Here is a 26,160-nt window from a genome sequence, read left to right as displayed (position 1 = left end):
AGCAAGAAAGGAAATTCTAATAATCAGAGTTGGAAAAGGGTGTCATGCTGTAGTCTCCGGAAGGAACAACATAAAAAAAAAAACCCCATTTCTTCGAATCCGCAATAATCCCCACACAGGGCAAACCCACAGTTCTAATTTAGCCCATGCAACCCTACAAATTGTAAGTCACTTTGCAATCAGCTTTAAAAAAAAAAAGCAGAACTCCTGTAGGAAAAAGCGAAATGGAGCAATCTTTGGAAAGTTTAGTGTAATTAGATAAATCTGCGAAGAGGGCGGGGCAGCTGCTTTAGAAATTTATCTCCGGCTGTTCCAACCGGGAAGATACGTTGCATTTAAAGCGTTTTTAAATGAAAATGCAAGAAAAAGAAAAAAAACAAAACAAAAACCCCGGGGTTTGTAAAGCCACGAGGGTTCATCGAAGTCCTCAAAAACCTCCCTCTCCCCAATTTGGTTGTACAAAATGAAGTACGCCTAATTCTATAGCTAGAGAAAAGAGGAGAGAACCGAGATGCGTTTGTAAGTTGGTTTTTTTTTTGTTAAAAAAAAAAAGAAGCAAACTCTTTTAAGCTACAGCGGGGAAGAGAAAGATGTGCAAACGTACCTTTACTCGCAAGCATAATAGCGCAAGAAAAAGACTTAGGGAAAACTCCGTGAGCTGCGGTCGTCTCTTTGATAAAAGCATGCCTCTTTCCTGCAGAGTCCCCTTCGCTCAGAGACGCTCCCAAGGTGCCGCTGCTGTGGCAGCCGCTGTCCGGCTCTAATATACTCCCCGACTCGAAGTACGCGCGGGTGGGAAGACACCACCACTTTTCAAAAGCTTTTCAATAGCGCCCCAATCTTCAATGCAAAGCAGCCCAGCCTCCTTTTATTATTCTCCTTGGCCTCCCCTCTTCCCCCCCTCCTCTCTTTGCTTTCTTCTTCTTTTTTTAATATATATATATATATATATATAACACTAGCGATGGTTATTCTGGTCCCTTTCTGCCCCCCTTCTCCGCCTCTCTTTCTTTGCAGATCACTTGCCACCACTCGATCAAGGCCACACAATAACCCGGGCGAGCCCCCCTCCCCACCCCCCGCGACACGCACATAGACGACACCCAAAGACGAACGACCACGACAACGCCAACAAAAAAAAAAATTACACGCGCGCAAGAAAAGAGGGGGAGGAGGGCGAGTGGGGACACACACGCACACACACACGCACACACGAAAAAAAAAAAAGCAGCCGGAGAAAGGAGGAGAACCGATCGCCCGTCCCGCAAACCCCACTGAACAGAATGCCTCTTCGCGCTAGCCCATGGCCACAAGAGGAGGGGAAGGGACAGGCGGCGCATGCGTTGCCATTAATATGCATTAAGGAGGAGGGTGGAAAGGAAGCGGCAGCGCCGCCTCGGGTCCCCGGGGGAGGCTTGCCTTTTCCTTGGAAGGGTGACAAGAGGAGGAGCGACGGCCACCCGGGGAGGAGGGGGGGGAGGGCAAGATGCGCGAAAAGGCGAGGAAAGGCGGAGATTTGCAATAGGTGAGTAAAGGCGAGCAGGTGGGGAAGACGAGGTGGACCGCATTATTTGCGTTCGCGCTCCTGTTCATCCCGATCCTGTAGCTTTGCACCAAGCGGCTTGCTTGCTTGCAAAAAAAAAATAAAATAAAAATAAAACTAATAATCCATAAACCCACCAAGTCTTTGCGCCGTCTGATCTTCTAACTAAGGAAAGAACGTGTGAAAGGGAAAGGGGCTTCCTTTCACCAGCGCCGTCCCTTTTGCAAAGAGGGGTGGGGGTGGCTTTGCAATAGGACTACCTCGGATCCTACCCGCGATCTTTTTTCTCATTTGGGGGCTTTGGAAATGCCGCTTCATCCCAACCCTCCGCCCCCCCCCCTTCCCGGAGAACATGTGGGAAAGAATGTTCACACACGCGCGCGCTCACGCATCTGGCAAAGTGCGTCCCTAGTCAAGAGAAACTTATAGGTTTTTTAGAAAAAAGATCGACGAGACGGGTTTTGGGTTTGTTTTTTTTTGTTCTTCCTGTAAAGAAAGAGACAGAGGGAAAAAAGTGCCCTTTCCTAATCTTTCCGAGAAGCGGAGCCCGTTCTCACAGCCTGGGAAGGCCAAATGAATGCTGGTGAGAAGGGTGGATTTTTTTTTTTTTTGCTTAAAAAAAAGAAAGAAAAATCGTAGTTACCACGACTCCGATCACAAAGTTTATGAGAGGTGCAAAGAATAACTTAGTGCACGTGCCGGGGGTGGGGTGGGGGCCAGAGCTATAAAAGAACAGTTTTTTAATTCTCAAGTAGGATCCATAGCATTTCTATCCTGATTAAATCACTTTAAAAACTGCTTTTATGGCAGGAAGGAATTTCGTCTGGGCCGTGGAAATTGGAGGGAAACTTGTATTTACTCCGCAGTAAGAAGTAGCGTTTTGGTAAGCCCAATTTACTGCTGAAGAAATCTACAGGGTTGCAATCTTCATGCTGGGCAACTTCAGATTGTAATGAAACGTGGTAGAAAGTGCCTCTCTTATAGTAAAATTGCCCAAAGTTATGCTTCAGGACAAGAAAGCATACTGCAATGGGCCACCCCCCCCCCCCATTTTATTGTGAAGAAAGTAATACACAACACTACCTAAAGAGGAAGTCATTTCCGCCTCAGTCATTTAATCTGATTATAGTTCCTGGCATCTAGAAAAGTAGTTTATAAGGGACAACAACTAGAATTTTTCTCACACCCTGATTTTCTAGGTGGGAAAATTACATTATTTAACTTTTTTCTTCTCTAGAGAGGGGAAGGAGAAATGTTACATCAAGTGAATGCCTTTCCCTAGCTGTCTGAAATAGTATAGCTCAAATGTAAGTTAACTTGTCCTGACTTTGCCACTAGAAAGGAATTGCTTCCTGTTCTTACCTTTTAATTTGGTGAATCTGCTGGATTCCCAGGGCTGCTACTTCTTGACTTTGGGTTATGGAGTTGGGATCTACCCGCTTGCTGTTGTTTTTAAATGAACAGTATAGGGCAGTGATGGCTAACCATTTTGCCATCGCGTGCCAGGAGACGGGGGAGGGGGGAGTTGCGCGCACACATGCCCACACTCATAATTCTATGTGCCCCGCCCCCACATATGCGCACACGACCCCCCCTGCTCCCCCCTGCTCCTGGCATGCGATGGCACGGTGGACCCCGTAGGCTTGTTTTTCTCTCTCCCCAGGCTCCAGAGACTTTCTAGGAGCTTGCAGAGGGCAAAAACAGCCTCCCCCGCCCCCCCAGAGGCCCTCCGGAGGCCAGAAACAGCCCGTTTGCCAACTTCTGGTGGGACAGAGCTGAGCTCGCGTGCCCACCAATATGGATACGTGTGCCACCTGTGGCACGCTTGCCATAGGTTCACCATCACTGGTATAGGGCTTTGAAAAATGAATTGCGTAAGAATGTTAGCTGACATGAACAAGCTCACATAACCATTTAATAAATCCTGTTTCCAAGAGTGGCTTAATTTGGGAGACCAGTGGATGAAGGTTAGAATATATGCTTAGGTGAAGTGTGTTTCTATGTGTCAAGTTTTAGAATTTTTTTTTAAAGCATACCTCTGTGCTTACTTATAAAAAAACCCAAATCTATGAATGTACAGAAGCACCTTTCCCTATGCCCAAATGATCCCAGCCATCTCAGGAACTTGTAGGGATCAGTAAAAGTTTCACACTACACTTTTTGGGCTGCAAAAAAACTAGACACCCATGAGAGGCAGCAGGGGTATACTTATTTATTTATCAAACAAAAATTACCAAAGTGAAAAAAAACTAAAATGCGACAGGGATGATACGCACATTAATGTGCTTACACAGGCCTCCTTAGGAACCTGTTAAATATAAGATGAGGTCCACAGAAGTTAAGTTGGAATTAAAACTCTGAAAGTTAGTAGTTGAGACAAGTGAATCAGATAAGATATTCCGGAGTTTGACAACTGTTACAAAAAAAAAAAAAATACTATCAGGTTTAAAGCTGCTTACATTTAAAGCTGTTGTTTGTATGTGTTTTATTACAATTAAAACTAAAAAAAATATATTATTTTGTTAGATTTGTCTATGGTTTGCTGCTGCCTTTTCCTTGACTGGCTATCAGCACAGTCTTCTTAGGGTCTGGCACCCTCAGAAAGTGGGTTTTAAGAAGGCAGCTTAAAAGCGAGAAAAATAATGCTGACCAGGCTAGATGGAAGCCTGTAAACAAAAGGCCCTCACCACAGTTCCGTGCCCCCTTGCCTGAGTACGTATGCTTGAATTGAAGACAGGGTTACCTGTCACATGTAAACCTACACAAGCTCAAGGCTATATGGCAATAGCTAGAGGAAAGGGTGTGTGTTTGTGTATGTGTGCGAGTGAAGATAATCTCACTGGGAAAAGGAGGCATGTGGTGGAAATCATTGTCTGAAGACAAATTGCCAGCCTGAGGAAAAAAGAGGGTGTGTGTTGGAGAGAGACTTTCTCAGCTGGGAAAGTGGCATTTCAGCTGCAGAGGTTTCCTTTCCTGAAATGTGTTAGAGCACTGACTCTGCACAAGTTGGCTGGAAAACTTCTTTTTGGCAATGGGAGAGCTTTCAGGAGAGTCCAGAAGCCGTTACTCACCTGATGCAATGTGGGGAGGCTGATAAAAATTAGTGCAAGCAAAGCAGGGATTACTTCTGAGTTGTTGCACTCTCCTAGGAGCAGCCAAGAACAACTCTCTTAAGTGTTTCTACTGCTGTGCAATTGGAGCAGTAGTGATCCTACGAGGGAGCCCAACTAGGCAATCTCCTTTTTAGCTGCAGGCGTAAAATACTTTTATTAGGAAGTGAGGCAGACCCAGTTAGAATGGGGCTTCTAAGGAAACCAAACACTGTGCCAGATGATAATTTGGGAATAAGGATTCTATGGAATGGAAACACCAATTACTTCAAAGCAGAAAGGCCCAGGTTATTTGTACCAATTAGGATTTTTTTTTTGTCTGTGGACTTTTAATAGTTCAAGAACAATCCCTGCTCATGTTCTCAATTTCTTAAGAGCTGGAATGTACCCAAAATAGAGTAATCCTTGCAACATCCCATTTATTGGTTATTATTTCTAATCAGCCCATTAACAAGGTTCTTTGGACTTCAGAGCTATTAAAAATAAAAACAATAAAAAGTTGACATTATCTACTTGAACACACAGCTGAGCCTGAAAGACAAACCTTGCTCCTCATGAACCAGGAAATCTTTAACTCAGCAACATCATTTCAAACTGCTGTGTGGAAGGACTCAGGTGACATAGCTTTGTGTTAAACATTGCTGAGTTTAGAAGATTCCCACACATGCAGGCAGGGGTTTTTAGTGTAACCATTCTAACCTTGGGCTTTTTACTTGCCAATATTTATTTACAGAGAGGAATATGAAAACCCTGAAGTCCCCTATCTGTAGTATGAAATGAGACAGCCTAAATTGCTTTAAGGAGAACTAGGCCCAAATTTACATACATACATGCATGCAGGCATACATACATACATACATATGAAAAGCTGTATATTTCCTTCAAAGTAGACTGAATAATCTTGGCTACTCTCAGGCATTACATTAAGCCGCAGCTTGTTTAAATGGCTTGGTAAATTTATTTAATCAAATTTTGATGATACCCAACTCTGTAATGACTGGGTGGGTTACAAATTAAAAAAAAATATATGGAAAAACACACACAACTGACTGGGTATGTGTCTTAAGTCCTGAAGGTCATCACACATCTCACCAAGCCATCAATGATGGTTTACAAACTACAGCAGCTATGTTTTATGGAACAAACCAAAATCAAGGAAGCCATGTTCTGGCTTAGCAGGATTGATCACAAACAATCCTGTTTCTTTGTTCCATGTGTGTTGCAGAGGGGTTTCAGCAGGTTCTGACCAGTTCTGGAGAACCGGTAGTGGAAAGTTTGAGTAGTTCGGAGAACCGGTAGTAAAAATTCTGACTGGCCCCACCCGATCTATTCTCTGCCTCCCAAGTCTCAGCTGATCAGGAGGAAATGGGGATTTTGCAGTAACCTTCCCCTGGATTGGGGAGGGAATGGAGATTTTACAGTATCCTTCCCCTGCCACACCAACTAAGCCACGTCCACCAAGCAGCACCCACAGAACCAGTAGTAAAAAAAATTGAAACCCACCACTGGTGTGTTGCACTGTTGTGGAGGCTCTCTTGACACAGACTTCACCCTGTGAATACTCCTTCCACTGTGGGTCCGGAGCTATCTCTTCACCTGTCCTACTCAAAGTATTTAAGACGATGCTAAAAGGAGAGAGGGACAGATGGCTAATTCCTGGAGTTTCTTCAATGAAAGGCAAAAATATAATAATATCCAAACATGGCTTTCTTGAAGGACGCAACCTGAGACAATAACTTTGTTTAGTCAAGAATGGGGGCTTAAGGCTTTTTAAATGAATGTCATTCCCACTGGGGCTGCTTTTTTGTCTATTGGAACACACCCCAATGAGATTATTAAGAAATTAAGTATTTTTCTATGTGAGCTGAGTTCATTTACAGCATTAAGCTAAGCCATAGTGTGGTTTGGCTTAGTTTGCATGTGACCCTCGCTTTGCAAGCCATGGTTAATTGCCTCCTTTACCAATCCTGGCTAAACGTTTAGTGTGACCCCCTGCCTTGGCTTCCTATCCCAAAGCTGTATGGCAGTTTCCTTGAGCATTTCCTGACTGTGCAGCCCTTCCAACTCCACCTATCCAGCCTTACTAACTCCTTGGCCTCATCACATGTACCCATCCTGAGAGCTGTGAATGCTTTGCCAAAAGAAGACACACACACACACACACACACACACACACACACGCCAAAAAAAAAAGTCTGTACTGTCTGCTGCTACCTCGGTTGCTAAAGGCAAAGCTGGTGTGTATACTGAATCAGATTCAGCCATGAAGGTTATTTAGATGCATCTCAATTTCCTGTTTATTTTGTCAAACATCTGCTGCAAGAAATGTTGTAGGGTTTCTGTCCCTAGAGCAGGTAAGAATTACAGAGCATTCCAACCAAATCCAGGGTTTTGTTTCCCACAGAGACTAGCCAGAAGCTTCTGAATCAGGAGAGGTGAGACTCCTGTGAGAACCTGATTAGCTTTTGATAAGAGCTCACCCAAACCCACAAACTCGTTTTTTTTGTCATAAACGAGCCCTAAAAGCACCCGAAAAAAAAAAGGTATATAGGAGAAAAACAGGTTGGGCAGATAGAGCCAAGTGCGTCGTTTTGAATTCCTGTGCATTGAGCCATGCTGGTTGTGTTGGCAAAATAGGGTTGCCAATCTCCTTTTTGGGAACAGGTTCCTACTTTCCTACAGCAGGCAGGTATAGTGCGGTCCCCTCCAGGCTCGGAATAGCAGTACCATTTTAATGCTGAGGGTGCAAAGAAGTGAGATTTTTTTGTTTGTTTGTTTCGTTAGGAATTTCCCAAGCTCCACAGAGCTCGTAAGTGAGATGGTTAAAAGTTGCATTTTTAAAAGATGGGATGTGGGAGAAAACAAAACCCAAGGAGCTTCTACTACATCCTTGGAAGCTAATAAGGCACATCCTTGGAAACTAATAAGGCGTAGCCCTCTTATCATTTTCCAGCAACTATGATTTACAGGTATACTACATCTGCTCATGGAAGTTCCATTTCTTCGAAATGCTTAAATAATCATTGATAGAACTCTTCTTCCAGAAAAGAAATTTGCTTTTACAACCACTCAGCAGACCTTGCTGCTGGGGATGCCAGAAATCAGTAAACAGACAGTATCACAATTTCTAATCAATTATATTGGATAAACTCAATATTATTAAGAAAACAAAACAAAACACCAAATTATCAGCTTCTCTACACTGCCCCTTGTATTTTCTGACTTCCATTCTTTACAAGCCAAAGTGATCATTCGAATTTTGAGGATCACAGAAATATTATAGTTATTACTACTAATAATATCTAAATTGAGTAGCCTGAATGTGAGTGCAGGAAATAAAACTGTTGTATCTCAAGATGAGGGACCAATATAAATTGGTTTAATAAAATAAATGATAAAATACTAGGAAAGGATTTGGCTGGAACCCCAATGGGGCAGATTACAAGTTTATTACTTTCCAACTTTATGGCTCCTCACTTCCTTTAGGGACTTATTGCCACTTCTTGAGGATCTGGTGAAATTTATGCTCCTTCACATACTTTGTCTCTAAAAGATGGGGACGTTATGAATCGTGGGGCAAGGTTTTGGTGGCACTCCTTGCCTCCATTCGGTTTCAAGAACCAGAGAGATCATAAGATTACTCGGTATACCAAAGGGCAGAGATATAGCAGTTTTATTACCAGCAACAATAATCAAATTACTAGTTACTCATGGCTTACCTGTATACAGACTTTGTTTGAATCCTAAATGTGATTGGAATAATGCTGGAGCAATACAAACTGACTGTAATTTGGCCTTGGGGGCCCGGAAGTGCCATTCAGTTTGCTACCAGCCTTACATGAGATGGAGGTGCAGAGTAAGTGAAGGAACCTCATGGGTAGTTGATCTGCTAGATTTGTTATACTTCAAACCAGTTGATTCTTTTTTTAAAAAATGTATTTTTCTTAACCACGGAGGAAAGAATTTGCAGTAAAGCTGCTGCCAGAGGGGTTTCTATAATCTATAAATATATTTTATCTATCTACCTGCCGGTCTCTGCTGCAGTTGCAAGACTCTCAGCAGTTTACAGTAATTTCAAACAGCCCAAGCATTTAAATAAAATGTCCACCGTAGGAATTGAAATATATGCCATTCTAAAACCAGAAACGTCACTGAAACCAGACACCTTGCCGCTTTCTAGCGGCCCTCTGGAATATGTCTGTTTTCAGGAATTTCCGGAAGATCGAGATGAGGCCAATCTTGTTTCTAATGGGAGGCTGTTCCGTGAAATAAAGTGTTGCCACTGAAAAGCACCTCCTCCTCTGGGAAAATAGAAACAGAAAATTGGCCAGAGATGGGCTTGTAGGTATCTTGGTGGCAGGGCCATGTCAGGCTGTACAGAGACAGGAAGGACTTTGATTGTATCCCGAGGCTAAGAGGAAGGCCAGTACAGGGCCTGGAGCACAGGAGTGATATTCTTGGGGTGGTGAGTGCTTAGTTGTTGCTGGGCCACTAGATCTAATCCTGTCTGCACCCTATTTCAGGTACCCTATTTCTCCCAAAATAAGACATCCCCTGATAATAAGCCCAATCAGGCTTTTGAGCGCATGGCAATAAGGCCAAGCGCTTATTTCAGGGTTCAAAAAAATATAAGACAGGGTCTTATTTTGGGGGAAACACGGTAGTAGCAACCATTTGTTTAGTGAGTGTTCAAAGTTACAATGACATTAAAAAAATATGCACTTTTTGACCAGTCCTTGCGCTTATGACCATCACAGCATCTCCACAATCACATGTTCAGAATTTGGGTGCTTAAAAAGGTAAAGGTAAAGGTTCCCCTCACACATATGTGCTAGTTGTTCCCGACTCTAGGGGGCGGTGCTCATCTCTGTTTCAAAACCTCTGAGTAAATCTCACCTCTGTATAAATCTGGAGCGGTTTGCAGTCATTCCATCAATGAAGAAAGGAGCTAGCAATCTTTTGGGGCATAAGAGCCTTAGGGAATTTCACAAGATCTTGGACTTACTTAAATATTTTTTTACTTACTTACTTACCTACTTACTTACTTACTTATTTTTAAGGTAGGTTGAAGCTGCTGAATGTGGAGGATCATTGGACTGAGTATGCCATACTGCAGATTCCTGAGTAAGATATATTAGTTGCAGTAAATATAATCAGATCCATTGAAAGAATTAAAGCACCAGAATTGAGGTGCTCTGTGTTTACAAGCGATAGCACGCCAACTCTAGTTTTAATTGTGCAGCTTCTAGCTGCCGTCAGTTATTATTTTAATATTATGCAAACTAACCCGTGCCTTCTCAACATTTTGTCATATTTTAATGGGACCAAGAAAACAAAGTCAAGGCAGAGTTGTGCCGCATGCTGGCTCGGGTATTCTGGGAGTTGAAGTCCATAAATCATAAAGACCAGCTGCCTGCAATTACTGCAAGTTCGAATCTCGCCAAGGCTCAAGGTTGACTCAGCCTTCCATCCTTTCTAAGGTAGGTAAATTGAGGACCCAGTTGTGGGGGCAATAAGCTGACTTTGTATAAATATACAAAAGAATGAAGGCTATTGCTTAGTGCATTGTAAGCCGCCCTGAGTCTCCGGAGAAGGGCGGCATATAAATCAAATTAAAAAAATAAATAAAAATAAATAAAAATAAAAAAATAAAGGGGCCATTGTTCCCCACCTCTGTTTTAGACCACCAATTTAAACACCTAATACTAGAAAACCTATGTGGCCCCCAAGCTCGGATGAATGCTAATATGGATGTGATCAATGGTTGGAGGGTCATCACAAAAACAAGTTCACAGGTCAGCAATCGGGATTTCAGAAAGAAAAGCCAGGATCTTGCTCCCTAATAAACCATAATGGGATCCTCTCTATACTGAGAAGCATTCATTTATCCATGAGTCTCCCTCATAAAAGTCTAAACCTCAGGAATTCCTCTCTTGCCCAGACAGAAGACAAAATGCTAAGGGGATTTGTTTGCTTATTAGATTAACCTAGTAAGATTTCAATCCTGTCTTTTCTTCAGGAGAAAGAAAACTGGCACACATCATGTCTTCTCCTTCCATTTATCCCACAATGTTCCTATAAAATAGTTTCGGCTGCTCCATGGCTGAGGAGAGACTCATATCTGACTCTCAGGTGAAAGTCCAACATCTTAATTTCTGCATCTTATTGGCTCCTTTTTGCCTTTAAAGCAGTGGTGAAATGTAAAATTTGTTACTACCGATTCTGTGGGCATGGCTTGGGGGGGGGTGTAATGTGACTGGATGGGCGTGGGCAACTCTTTTTTTAACTTTCAAAACCATTTTTTCTACAACCTCTGGCCGAAGAGGTTGTAAAACAAAATGCTTTTAAAAGCCTCTGACGATCCCAGCTGAGTTGCCTGATCATCAGAGGCTTTTTTTTTTTACTTTTAAAAGCATTTTTTCGGCCAAAGAGGTAGAAAAAATGCTTTTAAAAATTTAAAAAAAGCCTCTAATGATTGCGCGGCTCAGCTGGGCATGGGGGGGTAGCAGGGATTTTTGCTACCGGTTCTCCGAACCACCCGCCGCCATCGGGACCGGATCGGGCGATCCAGTTCGAACCGGGAGCATTTCACCCGCTTTAAAGTGTACAGGTGGTCCTCGACTTACAACAGTTCATTTAGTGACCGCTCGAAGTTACAACAGCACTGAAAAAAGTGACGACTGTTTTTCACATTTATGACTCTTGCAGCATCCCCATGGTCACATGATCAAAATTCAGATGCTTGGCAACTGACTCACCTTTATGACTGTTGCAGTGCCCTGGAATCATGTGATCCCCTTTTGCGACCTTCTGACAAGCAAAATCAATGGGGGAACCAGATTCACCTAACAACTGTGTTACTAATTTAAGAACTGCAGTGATTCACTTAACAAATGTGGTGAGAAAAAATCGTAAACCGGGGTAAAACTCATAAGAAATGTCTTACTTCACAACATAAATTTTGGGCACAATTGTGGTCATAAGTTGAGGACTACTTGTACTAGTGTCCCTTTGCAAAAGGCTTCCATCTATGAAGCGGAGTGCTGTAGAGTTGTAGTCCTACACATAGCTCCAAGTCTGTCCCATTAAACTGAGGTTTAATTTTGAGTAGAAGAGCATCCCACTGCGTAGTAAAGGTTGTGTGAGCTTGGCAAGCCCACTTGGCAAGCCCACTGCAGGGCAGCCGCGTTGAAGGCTGTTTGTCATTATGACTTTGGCTGCTGTTTAAAGATCCTCTGTGTAGCAAACCCAAACTGTCAAAAGACAGCTTGATTACCTTCCCAAATGATGACGAGAGCTGCAGATAAACTTGGGTAAAACCAAAAAGGCAGACTTCTCCATCGCTTGTTACAACCGCCAGAACTAGGCGAGAACATGATATGAGTGAAATCACTGGAGCCACCCAAAATTGACACCAGCTGAGGTGCTCTGAAGCTTTAACAATATTCATTGGCATTAAACATTAAGGACAGGGCTGCTATGACAACTGCTGGAGTCTTTTTATCACTTACAAATTGGAATGGGCATTTATTTATTTATTTTCATTTTGATTTTGATTTATATGCCGCCCTTCTCCGGAGACTCAGGGCGGCTTACAGTGCGTTAAGCAATAGCCTTCATACTTTTGTATATTTTTACAAAGTCAGCTTATTGCCCCCACAAACTGGGTCCTCAGTTTAACCTACCTTAGAAAGGATGGAAGGCTGAGTCGACCTTGAGCCTGGTGAGAATTGAACTCACAGTAATTGCAGGCAGCTGGATGTTAAATGCTGCCTCAGTAGGAGGCATTAGCCTCCTACGCCACTCAGGCTCCAAGATTTAGAAAAAATCTTGTTCTTCACTCTCAATAGATGGCTTATCTATAGTTTATAGCCTATGTATATTGATTGAAAAGTTAGTCCAATTGATTTTAGCAAGGCTTATGGCCAGATGAGTCACTAAAGGACTGCATTTACCATGTTTATAAACAACTATATTTCTCTCTACTGTTTTTCTTGCCTTCGATGCCTCTAAACTACAGAGGAGACATTACCATCCTGAGTGTATCAACCTCTAAGTAAATCTCACCTCTGTATAAATCTGGAGGGGTTTGCAGTCATTCCATCAATGGGGAAAGGAGCTAGCAATCTTTTGGGGCATAAGAGCCTTTGGGACGTTCACAAGATCTTGGACTTATTTACTTAAATATTTATTTACTTACTTACCTACTTACTTACTTACTTACTTATTTTTAAGGTATGTTGAAGCTGCTGAATGTGGAGGACCATGGGACTGAGTATGCCATGCTGCAAATTCCTGAGTAAGATATATTAGTTGCACCAAGGAGCCTTGGTGGCGCAGCAGACTAAACTGTTGTTAAAGTAGCACTTAGCTGCCAGCTGCCTACAATTACTGTGAGTTCAATTCTCACCAGGCTCAAGGTTAACTCAGCCTTCCATCCTTCCGAGGTAGGTAAAATGAGGACCTGGTTTGTGGGGGCAATAAGCTGAGTTTGTATAAAATAGAACACTGCTTAGGGGGGGCCAAAAAGCCCTACTAAGCAGGTATATACAAAAGTATGAAGGCTATTGCTTAATGCATTGTAAGCCGCCCTGAGTCTCCGGAGAAGGGCGGCACATTTGTATTTTGTATTTATTAAATTTTTATACCGCCCTTCTCCCGAAGGACTTAGGGCGATGCACAGCCATATTAAAACAACATATACCCACAAAATTTAAAAAACAGTTTAAAATATATTAAAAATTTGGCCCTTATATTAAAAACTACAAACACCCAAGAAAATTAAAATTCAGTTTCTAGGCCAGCCCAGCCTGTTGGAACAAGAGGGTCTTAAGGGCACGGTGAAAGGTACGTAGGTCGGGGATCATGCAAATCTCCGGGGCAGTTCATTCCAAAGGGCAGGTGCCCCCACAGAGAAAGCTCTCCCCCTGGGTGTCGCCAGTCAACATTGTTTGGCCGACGGCACCCTGAGGAGTCCCTCTCTGTGGGAGCGTATTGGCCAGTGGGAGGCTATCGGCAGAAGGCGGTCTCGTACATACCCAGGTCCTAAGACATGGAGCACTTTAAAGGTGGTAACCAACACCTTGAATATAAATCGAACCAATATATAAAATAATTATAATAATAAATACAATCCGATCCATTGAAAGGGTTAAAGCACCAGAATTGAGGTGCTCTGTGTTTACAAGCAATAGTACACCAACTCTAGTTTTAATTGTGCAGCTTCTAGCTGCCATCAGTTATTATTTTAATATTAACCCTTGCCTTCCCAACATTTTGTCATATTTTAATGGGACCAAGAAAACAAAGTCAAGGCAGAGTTGTGCCGCATGCTGGCTCTGGATTCTGTTAAGTAAGGACTACTGTAGTTGTAATCTTTGGGAGTTGATTTCCAGATCTGCTTTTCCTAGTGGAGCTAACCTAACAGTCTCCAGAATTCCAAGACAAGAGGAGAATTTCTCTGAGGAAGAATTCATAATGCAACCAAGCTCTACAAGCTGCATAAATTTGTATTCCAAACCAGGCAAGAGGCAGATAATTGACAGCATAGTATCACTAAACTTGTCTCAACCTCAGAAGGATCCCGGCAATCATTCTAGATTGAGCAGTGGCCCAGTGGGAGCCTTCAGCATTTTATGCAGCTTTCACTCTTCCTTCCACTCAGATCTTGTTCACCTTCCTATTCTGTAAAATAGAAACTGCCTCATAAGATTACCGTCATTCTAAAACATGCCATGGAAACCATGAGCATTAGAGCGGTATGAGGTATCCAGATGTGATCACACTGACCCGAGGCACTTTTGTTCCAAATTAGAAATAGGACAGGTTTAAGAAATGAAATAATGGAGCTCAGTTTTGCAAGAGACAGTAAAGCGATGCTGTGAAAACCAATAAAATAAAAATCCAATGTTCTCTGGGCTAAAGAAATTGTAATTTTCCTTGCAATTTTGGATGAGAGCTGTGACCTGGCTGATAATTATCATCATAATGCTAGGCATATGGATAGTTCTTCATGTACTACCACTTTTGACTTAATATGCCTTATATTAGAGAACGGCAGGTATTCAACAACTGACTGGGTTGCTCCACCCCTTCTCATTTAAAAGATGTGTGGCAGACCACAATTTAACTGGTATGGTTTCTCTCCCAATGTATTAGAAAATACACCCTGTTGAATTTCTGAGTGGAGAGTAGATGCCACCCATCTAGCTAATCCCTTTACGAGGATTTAAAGCTACTGTATGTCAAGGTGTGCTTTCAGAGAGAACATGTTGAGCAAGACTTCCTTTTAGTTGAAGAGGCCTCCATAAATGCCCCCAGGCCACTTTTATCTTGCTCTTATGCTGAAACTGATCTCCTTCACTTGAATGAATGTGGTGGTGTCAAATATAAGAATAGGGCCTCTCCAGCTTCATGGTTGACTGATGTGCATTCCACCTGAGGAGCCCATTTGCACAGCCGAGTGATCTAAACTTGAAAGCTAATTTCTGTAATTACCAAGTGCAACTGAACTCCAGCAAAACTTTTCATCACCAGCATGGAATGAGAATTGGGCCTCCATAACCATTTAACACGGGAGTGGGTTAAGGGGGCAAGGAACTAATTGGAAGGTATTTAACTGGGAGATTTCCCTTCTTAATTGTACTATATTTAACCAAGGGGAAATTGGTATCCATAATTAGAAAGTTGAGTGAAGGAAGGAAGCTTTCATAAGACCGATATGTCAAACAACCCTGTTCTGGAAAGCCATCTTTGGGTACAGTATTCAAGGATTATACCCACAAAGAGTGGTTGCAGACACCTCTCTGCTGAAATGCCAAGCCGATTTGCGACAGATAGGAAGAATGGCTTATTTCTGCAAAGTTCACTATCCCATGGAGCACCCCATTTTGAATTCCTGCATTTTTCAGACCTTCCATGTCTGAGAGTAACTAGTGGACGATTGTGTGTGCATCACAAGCTTTCCAACTACGATTAAAGGGATTCTCCTTTCTTGGCCTTTTTTGTTTTTTGTTTTTGATTGCCCAAAAGGATCCTAGAATGAGGGCCTTCTCTTCCCCAACTTGTAAGGATAAGACATTGCCCTATGTCCAGGTCTGTAAACTCCCAAGGATCTACAACAAAGTTCTAGGCATAAAAATATTGTATGATACGATATGTATTATGGGACAGATGCCATGTATGGAGTGCACATATTTATGAACACATCTACTTGGCCCTGTGATTATGAGAATGACCAGGGCCACAAAGTTTTTGAGATGTGGGTATAGCTCTTCATGGATATAATTACTAAAAAGACAGGCTTCACTCCAGAGGAACTTTTGAAAAGTTTTAGTAGGGGCTTCAAAGGAAAATCAGTATGCATTATACTAGTTGACACAAATGGATCTTTCAACACATGCTGACATGCCTATAGATGTGCCCCCCTTCTATCACCAAAAGGTCACTAGCTGACCTTCAAAATCTTAGCCATAAAAATCTGACAGCCAAGAATTCAACACAAAGTGTTCTTAGGTGACCACCTAAGAAAGCATGAGTACTTCCTAGCTGCAGAGAAGCTGCTCTTGTTTGCTGCCAGCTCTTAGAGAGCCCCTACCATCCATCCATTATGGAGAAATCTGCTCAGATATGGTAGGTGGGGAGAGGGGGGTTACCCAGAAACATCTGCTCAAGATCTTCAACAGTATTGCATGAAGAACATGGGTTTTCTAGCACAGAGACAACTCCATTATTGGATAGAATGAGGCAGCCACCTTAAACAGTATTCGATAAGAACAAGAAGCCACAGCAAAACGTTGGAGGGTGAAAGCACTATATTGTGATGCTTCTTCACTTCAAGAGAAGGGGAGGATGATGTACACTCTGTCTGTTCTTGCCTCTGATATCATTTCGATTTCCTTCCTGAACAGGAAAGATTGGGATTTCTAAGCAAGCAATGGGTTATGAATATACTGTAGCTGTGTCTGATTTTAGCCTGCCATCTTTCCAGTGGGTTGTTTGCCAATTCAGACATTACTACGACCCTGTTTTCAGACATTAATTCATCCTTGATTTAGTGTGATGTCTGAATGGAACTCTTAGAAACAAAAAAATAAGGATGGTTGGTCAGGAGGCAGCTTTTGTGGATTTAAGACGACAACATTTAATATAGTTAATAGAGTTATGGGAAGAAAAGCTCTTTAAAACCAGTGTAGTTTACGGTGCACTGATACTAATACAAATCTTTTCATTAAACACTACTGAGAACATAAATACCCAAAGAAAATAATCAGCCCAAGGTTAACCTTTCCAAAGTAATCCCTTAAAAAAGAAAACCAAAGTTTTTGTTTGTTTGCTTTTGCTGTTCAGAATTGGAAATGTTTGGAAAACTGCATAAAATAACCCAGAAATGATGAGTAGATTCAAAGTCGCATTCTGTCAACTGTGTGCCAAAAAAGCTTACTGCATCTCATTTGGAGTGGCTGAAACCAGTGTTTCTCAGAACTTGGCAATTATGAGATGTGTAGACATCAACTCTCAGAATTCCCTAACCAATAATTCTAGGAATTGAAATCCACACATCTTAAAAGTTGCCAAGTTTGAGAAACACTGGTTTAATTCAAACTCCTCCAAAGCGATTCTCTCATCTCCCCAACAAAATAGCAAATGTTCACCTGAGCCAATTCCATAGTTTCTCTGTAAATTATAAGAATTAAGTTGATGGCTGACTAAATGAAATAAAAATTGACTGAGTGATATATTTCAGCTCAGAGATGTATCTTTATTGGCAAATACTGAGCAAGTACCTTGGTGCTCCATAATAAAAATTGTATTATGATTTGAAAAATTACCTATTGATCTGTTTAAGTCTGCTTTGAGATAATCTTTATTAAAATTTCAAGAAATAGTCTGGTGCTTTAAATGGGACAATGTCGCCATCTGATTTACTATTCATGTCTGTGGTGAAGCAATCATTGTAAATACTATGTGGTCTATTTGTGAAAATGGGTTGAATAGTTTTTCCTTACTCCATTTGTGGAAAGTCCATGAATGTGGGAATAAATACTTGCTTGTTTCTAAATCTGTTGAGGAAATTATTCAAATACACCTTTTGTTTTGAAAGCTGCATTAATACCATTTTGTAGAAATGTTCTCAGCTGGCTAATGTGGTTATCTGAAAAGAAGATTTGTTTTCCTCAAATATAATCTCATTTTTTTAAAAAATGGAGAATTGTCTTCTGGGGGAAATCCTCTTACATTCAGAACTTCGTGGCCAATAATATGTTGTCCTTTTGAGTAAACACAGTATTCATTATAAATTGAATATTTAATGTATTGAATAGGTTAGCATTGCTTAATTGACTTTGTAGATAAGTCTGAGGTTTAATTTTATTTGCTATTCTGATCTTCTGTGTTTTAATTAAATATGACCCGCATAATGTGCAAGAGATAAGAAAATCAGCCTGCAATCTGATGTGTGCACTTGCATGGAAATACGACTTAACTTGTGGCAGTATGATTGTTAAATGTCAGATTTGACCCTTTAATGATCTTCTATCCTAAACCAGGCTATCTACAGTATATTGAGAGGAAAGGATGAGTAACATTGAGACAGGAGAAGTACGGCAGGCTTGCAGCTCAAAACCAGCACATTTTATGTTAAGATTGGTTTGTTTGCCTCAGCTGCTTTATTAAAACTTTTAAAATGTAATCCTAAATATTGGAAAAATTGTATTGCTTCAGCAAAAGCCATTGTATTCTACCTCAAACTAAAACACCTCCTTCTCTGACTACATTTCTTTCTTACGTAAAATTATTTCAGGTCATGTTGATCTTCTAAGTTCTTAGAATGCAAATTGGTGTTCTCTCTTAGGTGACTGATTACCTAACCAATAAGCTTGCTTTAATATACAGATATAGCACCTGCATCTGGCTAAAACAGTGCAACTCCTTTAGCCAAGCTATGCAGCTATGCAAAACCATGATCCTTTCACATTCCTAACATTTTGAGATTTTCATTTAAAAATAATGTATCCAGAGGAGATAGGTATCAAAGACTCTCTCCATCTCCATGGTAGGGAAAAAAAAACACCCACATTTCTTTAGTTGGTTTCTTCAGATTATTATTCTTGAGGCAGAATTGTTTTGGAAGTCTTGCCTGGAGATCTGAAGATATGGATCTGCTACTTGTCAGCCAAAATGTATTATTGGGGGTGATGGCAATTATTAGAATTCCTATCCTGCTTTTAAATGCAGCCTAGCCTTTTATGTACGCATTGGAGCAGCTGAAGCTGTTCTACTATAGAGAAAAATGTTCATTGCCTTTGTGCACATCAGATTAGTGGGGGTGAGCTCCTGAACTCAAAGCAGGATATGTATCTAGCAAGTTGATAAATAAATGCACGAGCAAAGCTGGCTCTTATCTTCTCCCTTTCAGTTTGCTCTTTTGTTTTGGGGCCACTTGAGGAAGCTCACCCAGGGCAAGTGTTTTATTTGGGGTTACTACATGCAGGACCTACAGTAATGGAGTTCTGCTAAAGATATGGGGGAAATAACTAAATCTGATGCAACTTCAACTAGAACTAGTGTGTTTTGTTTGGTACTGAAATTGTACAATGTAAAGGAGGGCAGGTGTTCATCAACCTGCTACGTAGACCATCCTCTGTGCAATTCAAAACTGGGACTTCTGTCCCATCCCCTTTCAAATATTCATTGGAAGCACATGCTAAGGAATCTGCACTATGGGGGTTGCTAATATGTGTGCAAGGCTTCAGATATGAGCAAAACCTGGGTTTTGGTGGTTGTGGGGGAAGAGCTCTTCCCTCCATCAGAAGCTCTGCAGACCCATCTGTTATACTACATGGCGCCACAATAGAGCCAGTTGTGAGAAATGGAGGAAGAGTCTGAAATTACCCAAATGGGTGCATCTGATTAATTTTCAACAAGTGCAGTCCTGCAGAGAGCAGCTTGTGAGTTTGGGGGGGGGGGGTCGCTTTTGTTATTTCTGCTAGATCATGTGAGCCTGAAAAGCACATACCACAGTTCAAAAGAAGGAGAACTGCCCTTCCCTCCTGTTCTCCTAACCTTGGGCTGATCAATAATAGATCCCGCAACACAAAGCCTGCATTCTTTTATTCTCAAATCAGAGCAGCTGTTGTAGCAACAGCACAGCTTATTCCAAACCTATTCGCTTTGGAAGGACATAATCCAGTTTGGAAATACTAGGGCTTCTGACTTTCTCTCACACTAATTAAGAGGCAAGGTACAGGATGGAACTTTTGCTAATGTCATTTGCATGTTTTATTCTCTGGCCTAGTTCTCATAATAAAAGTAGATTATATTGTTAAGTGATAACTTGAATAGTACCATTACAGACAGTTGATTCCTCTTTTATTAAATGTTTCCAAACCCCAATGTACCTCTTCTACACAAAACACACAGGGCTTCCAGTCCATGAATTTTTAACGTGAATTTTAGGTTGAAGTTATCCGGTGACCATCTTTCCTGCTGCAGATTTTTAAAAAATAGTGAACAGGATTGTATAAAATTTGTATCCTCTACCCTCATGCCAATAAAAAGAGAAATAAAACATATTGCTAACAAACTCCTGCCCTGTCCACATTTTCAGTACACCTGTCTTCTTGGTTGCCAGTGAAACAAAACAGTAATAGCTAGGAGGGAAAGCATCCTGCATTCTTCTCCACCATTTTTTTCTGCTCTTAAAAACCCATTGGAGCCATCAGGTTGAAATGAGGAGCTTTCCCCAATAGCTGCAACCTTGATTTTCTGTTGCTGCAGTGGTTAGGGTGGGCAAAGACAACTTTAAAAGTCAGTCTTCTTCTTGCACCACTCTAAGATGCTTCTAGGCGCATGTTAAGATGTCCTGTGTGGGGGAGAGCAGAGAGAAAAAGTAATGGCTGCCTTAATCCAGGAGCTGGACAATGTAGTGAGGTAAGAACAGACTGCCCAGAGCTTTCCACAGGCACAGTTTAAAGGGAAAATCCAGTTTTCATACAAAATCAGAGCTAAATTGACTTAAATCCCAAACCCTTCTATGTTGTGCCCCAAATAAGTGTGGAACTAATTCTGGACTGGTACAGTGCCATAGACAGTGGAATGAGGAAGTGGGAAGAGAAAACATGGACTTGAGAGTGATTCTTTTCTAACCTTCTCCTCGACACACTGTCTTTCTGTGGTTGAGTTAATGTATCCCACTAAACTATAATGCAATGCATTGGTTTGGGCTTAGAGAATTAGCCCAATGTATAAACCCAGCCCATATGTTGAAATCTTTTATCTGTGGGAAACGTGTCATCATATAGGTTCTTACCTTTCAGATAACAGAATTCACATTATCTACTGTTTTGAGAACTTTACAGAGAACATGTTGCATGCATAATGCCTAAAGGAAAGGAAGCATGTCTCCAAATGAAGATGCAGATGCCATGGAAAGTTCTCTCTACCTTTTTCCTCTAATTTTCCCCTAATATTTTCCCTTCTATTATGAGTGTGATAAACATAACAATAATTAAATATATGAGCATGATAACAATAACAATAATTTGACATACTTTAGGAGTACAATCATCTGAGAGGTAGATGTGCAGTACCTACATTTGACAAATAAATCATAATCAGTCAACAGTGAAAAAAATATGTTCATCATGACTTTGTTCTCACTGTCTAGTTCTCCTTTTGCTTAATATTGTCTTTAAGATGCTTTGCCCCCTGCCATCTTTAATTATACAGTTGTTAAATCCCATTTTTGTTTTCTTAACCAGGAATTTTTCACAGTGAAAAATGGGTATGCCCAGACACAGGGGCATAATTTAATGAGAACAGAACAAAGGCTGGAGCTGCATGTTGGAGATCAGGCCTAATGCAGTAGAATAGTGGGTGACTGAACTAAAGAAAATGCAAGGCATTAAAGATGATTAGAGGATACAAAGCAAAACAAAAACTCTCAAGCAACAGTGCAAGAAATGAACAAGTAGCAGAATGAGAGGATGCCAATAAAAAATTCAAGGTTTTTTTTTTCAAGATTGTAAATTCAATCTGCTGAAAGGTTGGCTACATTTTGAATGAGTTCTTTTTAATTTCTGCAATGAGATGAATGAGGAAGAACGGCTGTCTTAGCTATTCAGTGATATGCATACACACACGGACACGGTGTATGCTATAGCCTGGTAATTTACTCTGCTGTTGTTTGCTTTTCTCTACTTTTGGGACAACTAAATGTTTAGATACAACTTTAAAATGAAGCACTATCCTACACAAACAAAAGAAAATGCAGTCATTACTGAGTAGTAGTTATTACTCTCTACAGCAATTTTCTGGAACCTGGTGCTGTCCAGAATTCTCAATGAATATGGTTGGGCTAGGAATTCTAGCATACAAAACATTTGCTAGACCAATTCTCAAATACAGCTCATCTGTCTGGAACCCACACTGCATATCGGACATGAATACAATTGAGAGAGTCCAGAGATATTTTATCTCTGGATGAAGTGGATGAAGAGTCATCCACTTCTCTGTTCGTAATAGAATACCTTATGTCACCAGACTTGAAATTTTGGGCTTAGACAATTTAGAACTACGCCACCTTCGATCCGACCTAAGTGCAGTATATAAAATTATCTGCTACAATGTTCTACCTGTCAATGACTACTTCAGCTTCAACCACAACAATACACGAGCACACAATAGATACAAACTTAACCGCTCCAAACTTGATTGCAGAAAATACAACTTCAGCAACAGAGTGGTCAATGCTTGGAGTGCACTACTTGTGGTTTCTTCCCCAAACCCCCAAAACTTTAACCTTAGACTGTCTACTGTTGACCTCACCCCATTCATAAGAGGTCTGTAAGGGGCATGCATAAGAGCACCAGCGTGCCTACCGTCCCTGTCCTAATATCCCTTTTTATTCGTAAGCATCTCATGTATTCATAATCATGTTTATACTTTTATCTGTAATCTAATATATGCTTGACAAAATAAATAAAATAAAAATAAATAAAGAATTCTAGGAGTTGCACTCCTAACTCATTTACATAGCTGCTGAATTTGGGTGGGCTCTCTAGAAAATGCAGCTCGCTAGTCACCTTTAAAAAGAACGTCCAACGGCTATGTGGCTTTTCCATTGTGATATCCTGCTTTGTAGTCGTCCTTGCTTTTCTCATATTTGCAATATTGAGGACCTGTATACTGCACGAGTCAAAAAGAGCTGTGATTTATATTTACAGACCCCTCGCATCCTGGACATAAACTGTTTCAACTCGTATCCTCAAAATGACGCTATAGAGCACTGCACACCAAAACAACTAGACACAAGAACACTTTTTTCCCAAACGCCATCACTCTGCTAAACAAATATTTCCCTCAACACTGTCAAACTATTTACTAAGTCTGCACTACTATTAATCTTGTCATCGTTCCTATCACCCATCTCCTCCCACTTACAACTGTATGACTGTAACCTTGTTGCTGGTATCCTTACAATTTATATTGACTGTTTCCTAATATGATTTGATTGCTTATTTGTACCCTATAACTATCATTAAGTGTTGTACCTTATGATTCTTGAGGAATATATCTTTTCTTTTTATGTACACTGAGAGCATATGCACCAAAGACAAATTCCTTGTGTGTCAAATCACACTTGGCCAATAAAGAATTATCTATCTATCTATCTATCTATCTATCTATCTATCTATCTATCTATCTATCTATCTATCTATCTATCTGGAGCTGAGTAAGAACAGCATGGAGATACCTGTAGAATCAGAACTACCTGATTCACCCAATGGAGAAGAGACTGAAGAGACAAACATATGGGCATGATTTTCATTTGAGGGTGGGCATTCTTCAGACTTTTTCATAGCAAATCAACCCATCATGGCTAATGAAGAAGAATGCAAATGTTCAACTACCCAGAAAGTCTGTTTCAGGACCAGAAACGGTGTTTGTACGAACGTTTATCTGCACTCCTTTGTATTTTAGCTTGTCCCAATTGTTATTGATTTATAGAGACTCATACAGGGATTAGGATAGAGAAGGGATATTTTATTGTTTGACTGAGAGTTTGAGTCCCTACCGATCAGGAGGGGATCCAGATCTCCACTCAGTCCATTGTGAAATTGTATGTCCTTGTGATTTTCAAATGTTACCACACTTCTGGTTTTTGTATTTATTTTTGCTCCATCAACATTTTCTCTTTGGCTTCTCCTCCTCCTGTTCTCCAAAATAAATTTAGTTCCTTTTATAGACCCACCTCTGGGCTGCTGCTCTGTTTCTTAATGCGGGGTGCATTTAGAGCTCTTAAATTGCTTTAAAAGATGTGTATATCTCTCAGTGTGGCTTGTGAATCTTTTTTATTGTCACTGCATATAGTTTGAGTTCTCTGCTGTTTTATGGTTGATTACTGTATTTTAATATTTCACTGCCATGATAAACTATACAGACAACTTTGTTACTGGGTAGACTGCAAATACTCTTAATAAATAAATGATATGTCCCTTGAACATTTCTTAATTTTTCACATTTCCCTGCCTTTTTATGCCTCATCTATTTAACTATAAACAACATTAACCATCTGGTACTGTCATTTTATATAGTTATCTATTTTTACTGTTTATAAAGTTGATACAGTTTTATTTTTTTTATCTTTGATTTATTTTATTTTTCACACGTATCTTTATATTACTCTACATTAGGGCAGTATCTCTGATATTAACTGGAAGCTGTGCATTCTTTTTCTTATGAAAATAGCATTGCATAAAACTTGCTCAAGAATTAGTACATTTTGTCATTCTGATTTTTTTTAATTTTTCCTATTTATATTTCTATAATACTTTTTTCTACCTCCCCTGGTTTTATGAATCTTCTACATAACTTTGAGTTCTTCCTTCCTTCCTTCCTTCCTTCCTTCCTTCCTTCCTTCCTTCCTTCCTTCCTTCCTTCCTTCCTTCCTTCCTTCCTTTCTCTCTCCCTCCCTCCCCTCTTTCTTCTTTCTATCTATCTATCTATCTATCTATCTATCTATCTATCTATCTATCTATCTATCTATCTATCTATCTATCTAATCTAGCCTGTCCTCATTCAAACAGAGTAAAAATCAACAAAATCAGACAGAATTTAAAAGCGACAACAACCAAAATAACATAAAAGTAGCAGTCAAGAACGCTCATAAACACTCAAATGAATGGTGAAATAATTAATTGAATGAATATGGTTCTTTAACTCACTATAGAAAAATTAATGAGGTTTCTCTCCATAAATTTCCCATTTTTATCAGAAGTCTCTGATTGTCCTTATTTAATCATTCAAATAATACCTAAATTTAAAACTATGATCCCAATGAAGGTTGGAATCCTAAGCAAGTTATTCCGCTGGCTCCTACCTAATCTTGATTGGCTGGATGATGGTAGAAGGACATAAAATTAAACTGATAGGATAGGATAGGATAGGATAGGATAGGATAGGATAGGATAGGATAGGATAGGATAGAATAGAATAGAATAGAATAGAATAGAATAGAATAGAATAGAATAGAATAGAATAGAACAGAATTCTTTATTGGCCAAGTGTGAAAGGAGGAAATTATGGTCCACCCCAACGATGCCCTTGAAGTGATGTCCCGGTGTCTGGAGGCCGTGCGAATCTGGATGGGGAGGAACAGGCTCAGGCTCAACCCATCCAAGACCGAGTGGCTGTGGTTTCCTACGTCCCGATATAGTCAGTTGACGCCATCGCTGACTATTGGGGGCGAATCGCTGGCCCCCACGGAGAGGGCTCACAACTTGGGTGTCCTCCTGGATTCATGGCTGTCTTTAGAAGAGCACTTGATGGCTGTGACCGGGAGGATTTTTCATCAGGTTCGCCTGATCCGCCAGTTGCGTCCCTTTCTGGATTGGGACTCCCTACACACAGTCACTCATGCCCTCGTCACCTCCCGACTGGACTATTGTAATGCTCTCTACATGGGGCTCCCCTTGAGGAGCACGCGGAGGCTCCAACTGGCGCAGAGTGCGGCCGCGCGGGTGGTTATGGGAGCAACATGGCGCTCCCGTGTAACACCTCTCCTGCGCCAGCTGCACTGGCTCCCGGTGGTCTGTGTGCGCTTCAAGGTTTTGGTTACCACCTTTAAAGCGCTCCATGGCTTAGGACCTGGTTATTTACGGGACCGCCTACTACCACAAATAGCCTCCCACTGGCTGGTACGCTCTCATAGAGAGGGTTTCCTCCGGGTGCCATCAGCCAAGCAGTGTCGACTGGCGGCCCCCAGGGGGAGGGCCTTCTCTGTGGGGGCACCCACTATCTGGAACGAGCTCCCTCCGGAGATACGGAGGATCCCGGATCTGCGCACCTTCCGCCGTGCTCTTAAGACCCTTTTATTCCAGCAAGCCGGCCTGGCCTAATTTTTCTCTCCTTTCTTTTAAATTTTAAATTTTAAATTGAAATTTTAATTTGTTTTAAATTTATTGGGATTTTAATTGTCGTGGGCCAATATTATTTAATTTGGTTTTA

The 26,160-nt window shown here is 41.0% G+C and overlaps 1 protein-coding gene and 1 long non-coding RNA gene across 3 annotated transcripts in view; one reads left to right on the top strand and one right to left on the bottom strand.

Annotated features, from left to right (window-relative positions):
* Positions 1-1,361, bottom strand: part of JAG1 (jagged canonical Notch ligand 1) — a 60,988-nt gene extending 59,627 nt beyond the window's left edge. The window contains exon 1 of the mRNA XM_034432378.3: positions 605-1,361. Within this exon, the coding sequence (XP_034288269.1) occupies positions 605-685 (81 nt within the window). The 5' untranslated portion in view covers positions 686-1,361. The remainder of the gene's footprint in view (positions 1-604) is intronic.
* LOC117674387 (uncharacterized) lies at positions 1,359-24,160 on the top strand. Of its 2 annotated transcripts, XR_015731269.1 has the most exons (4): positions 1,471-1,525; positions 9,714-9,777; positions 12,889-12,952; positions 21,414-22,652. It is a non-coding gene; the product is annotated as an uncharacterized LOC117674387 (long non-coding RNA). The 2 variants fall into 2 exon arrangements; XR_015731268.1 differs by lacking the exons at positions 9,714-9,777; positions 12,889-12,952 and having other exon boundaries at positions 1,359-1,525; positions 21,414-24,160.
* The last annotated feature ends 2,000 nt before the right edge of the window (positions 24,161-26,160 follow it).

Source organism: Pantherophis guttatus, chromosome 1 (assembly GCF_059756535.1).
Source record: "Pantherophis guttatus breed Tessera chromosome 1, ASM5975653v1, whole genome shotgun sequence".
NCBI lineage: Eukaryota > Metazoa > Chordata > Lepidosauria > Squamata > Colubridae > Pantherophis > Pantherophis guttatus.
The sequence above is the reverse complement of the archived record's forward strand: the minus strand, read 5'-3'. Positions and strand labels throughout refer to the sequence as shown.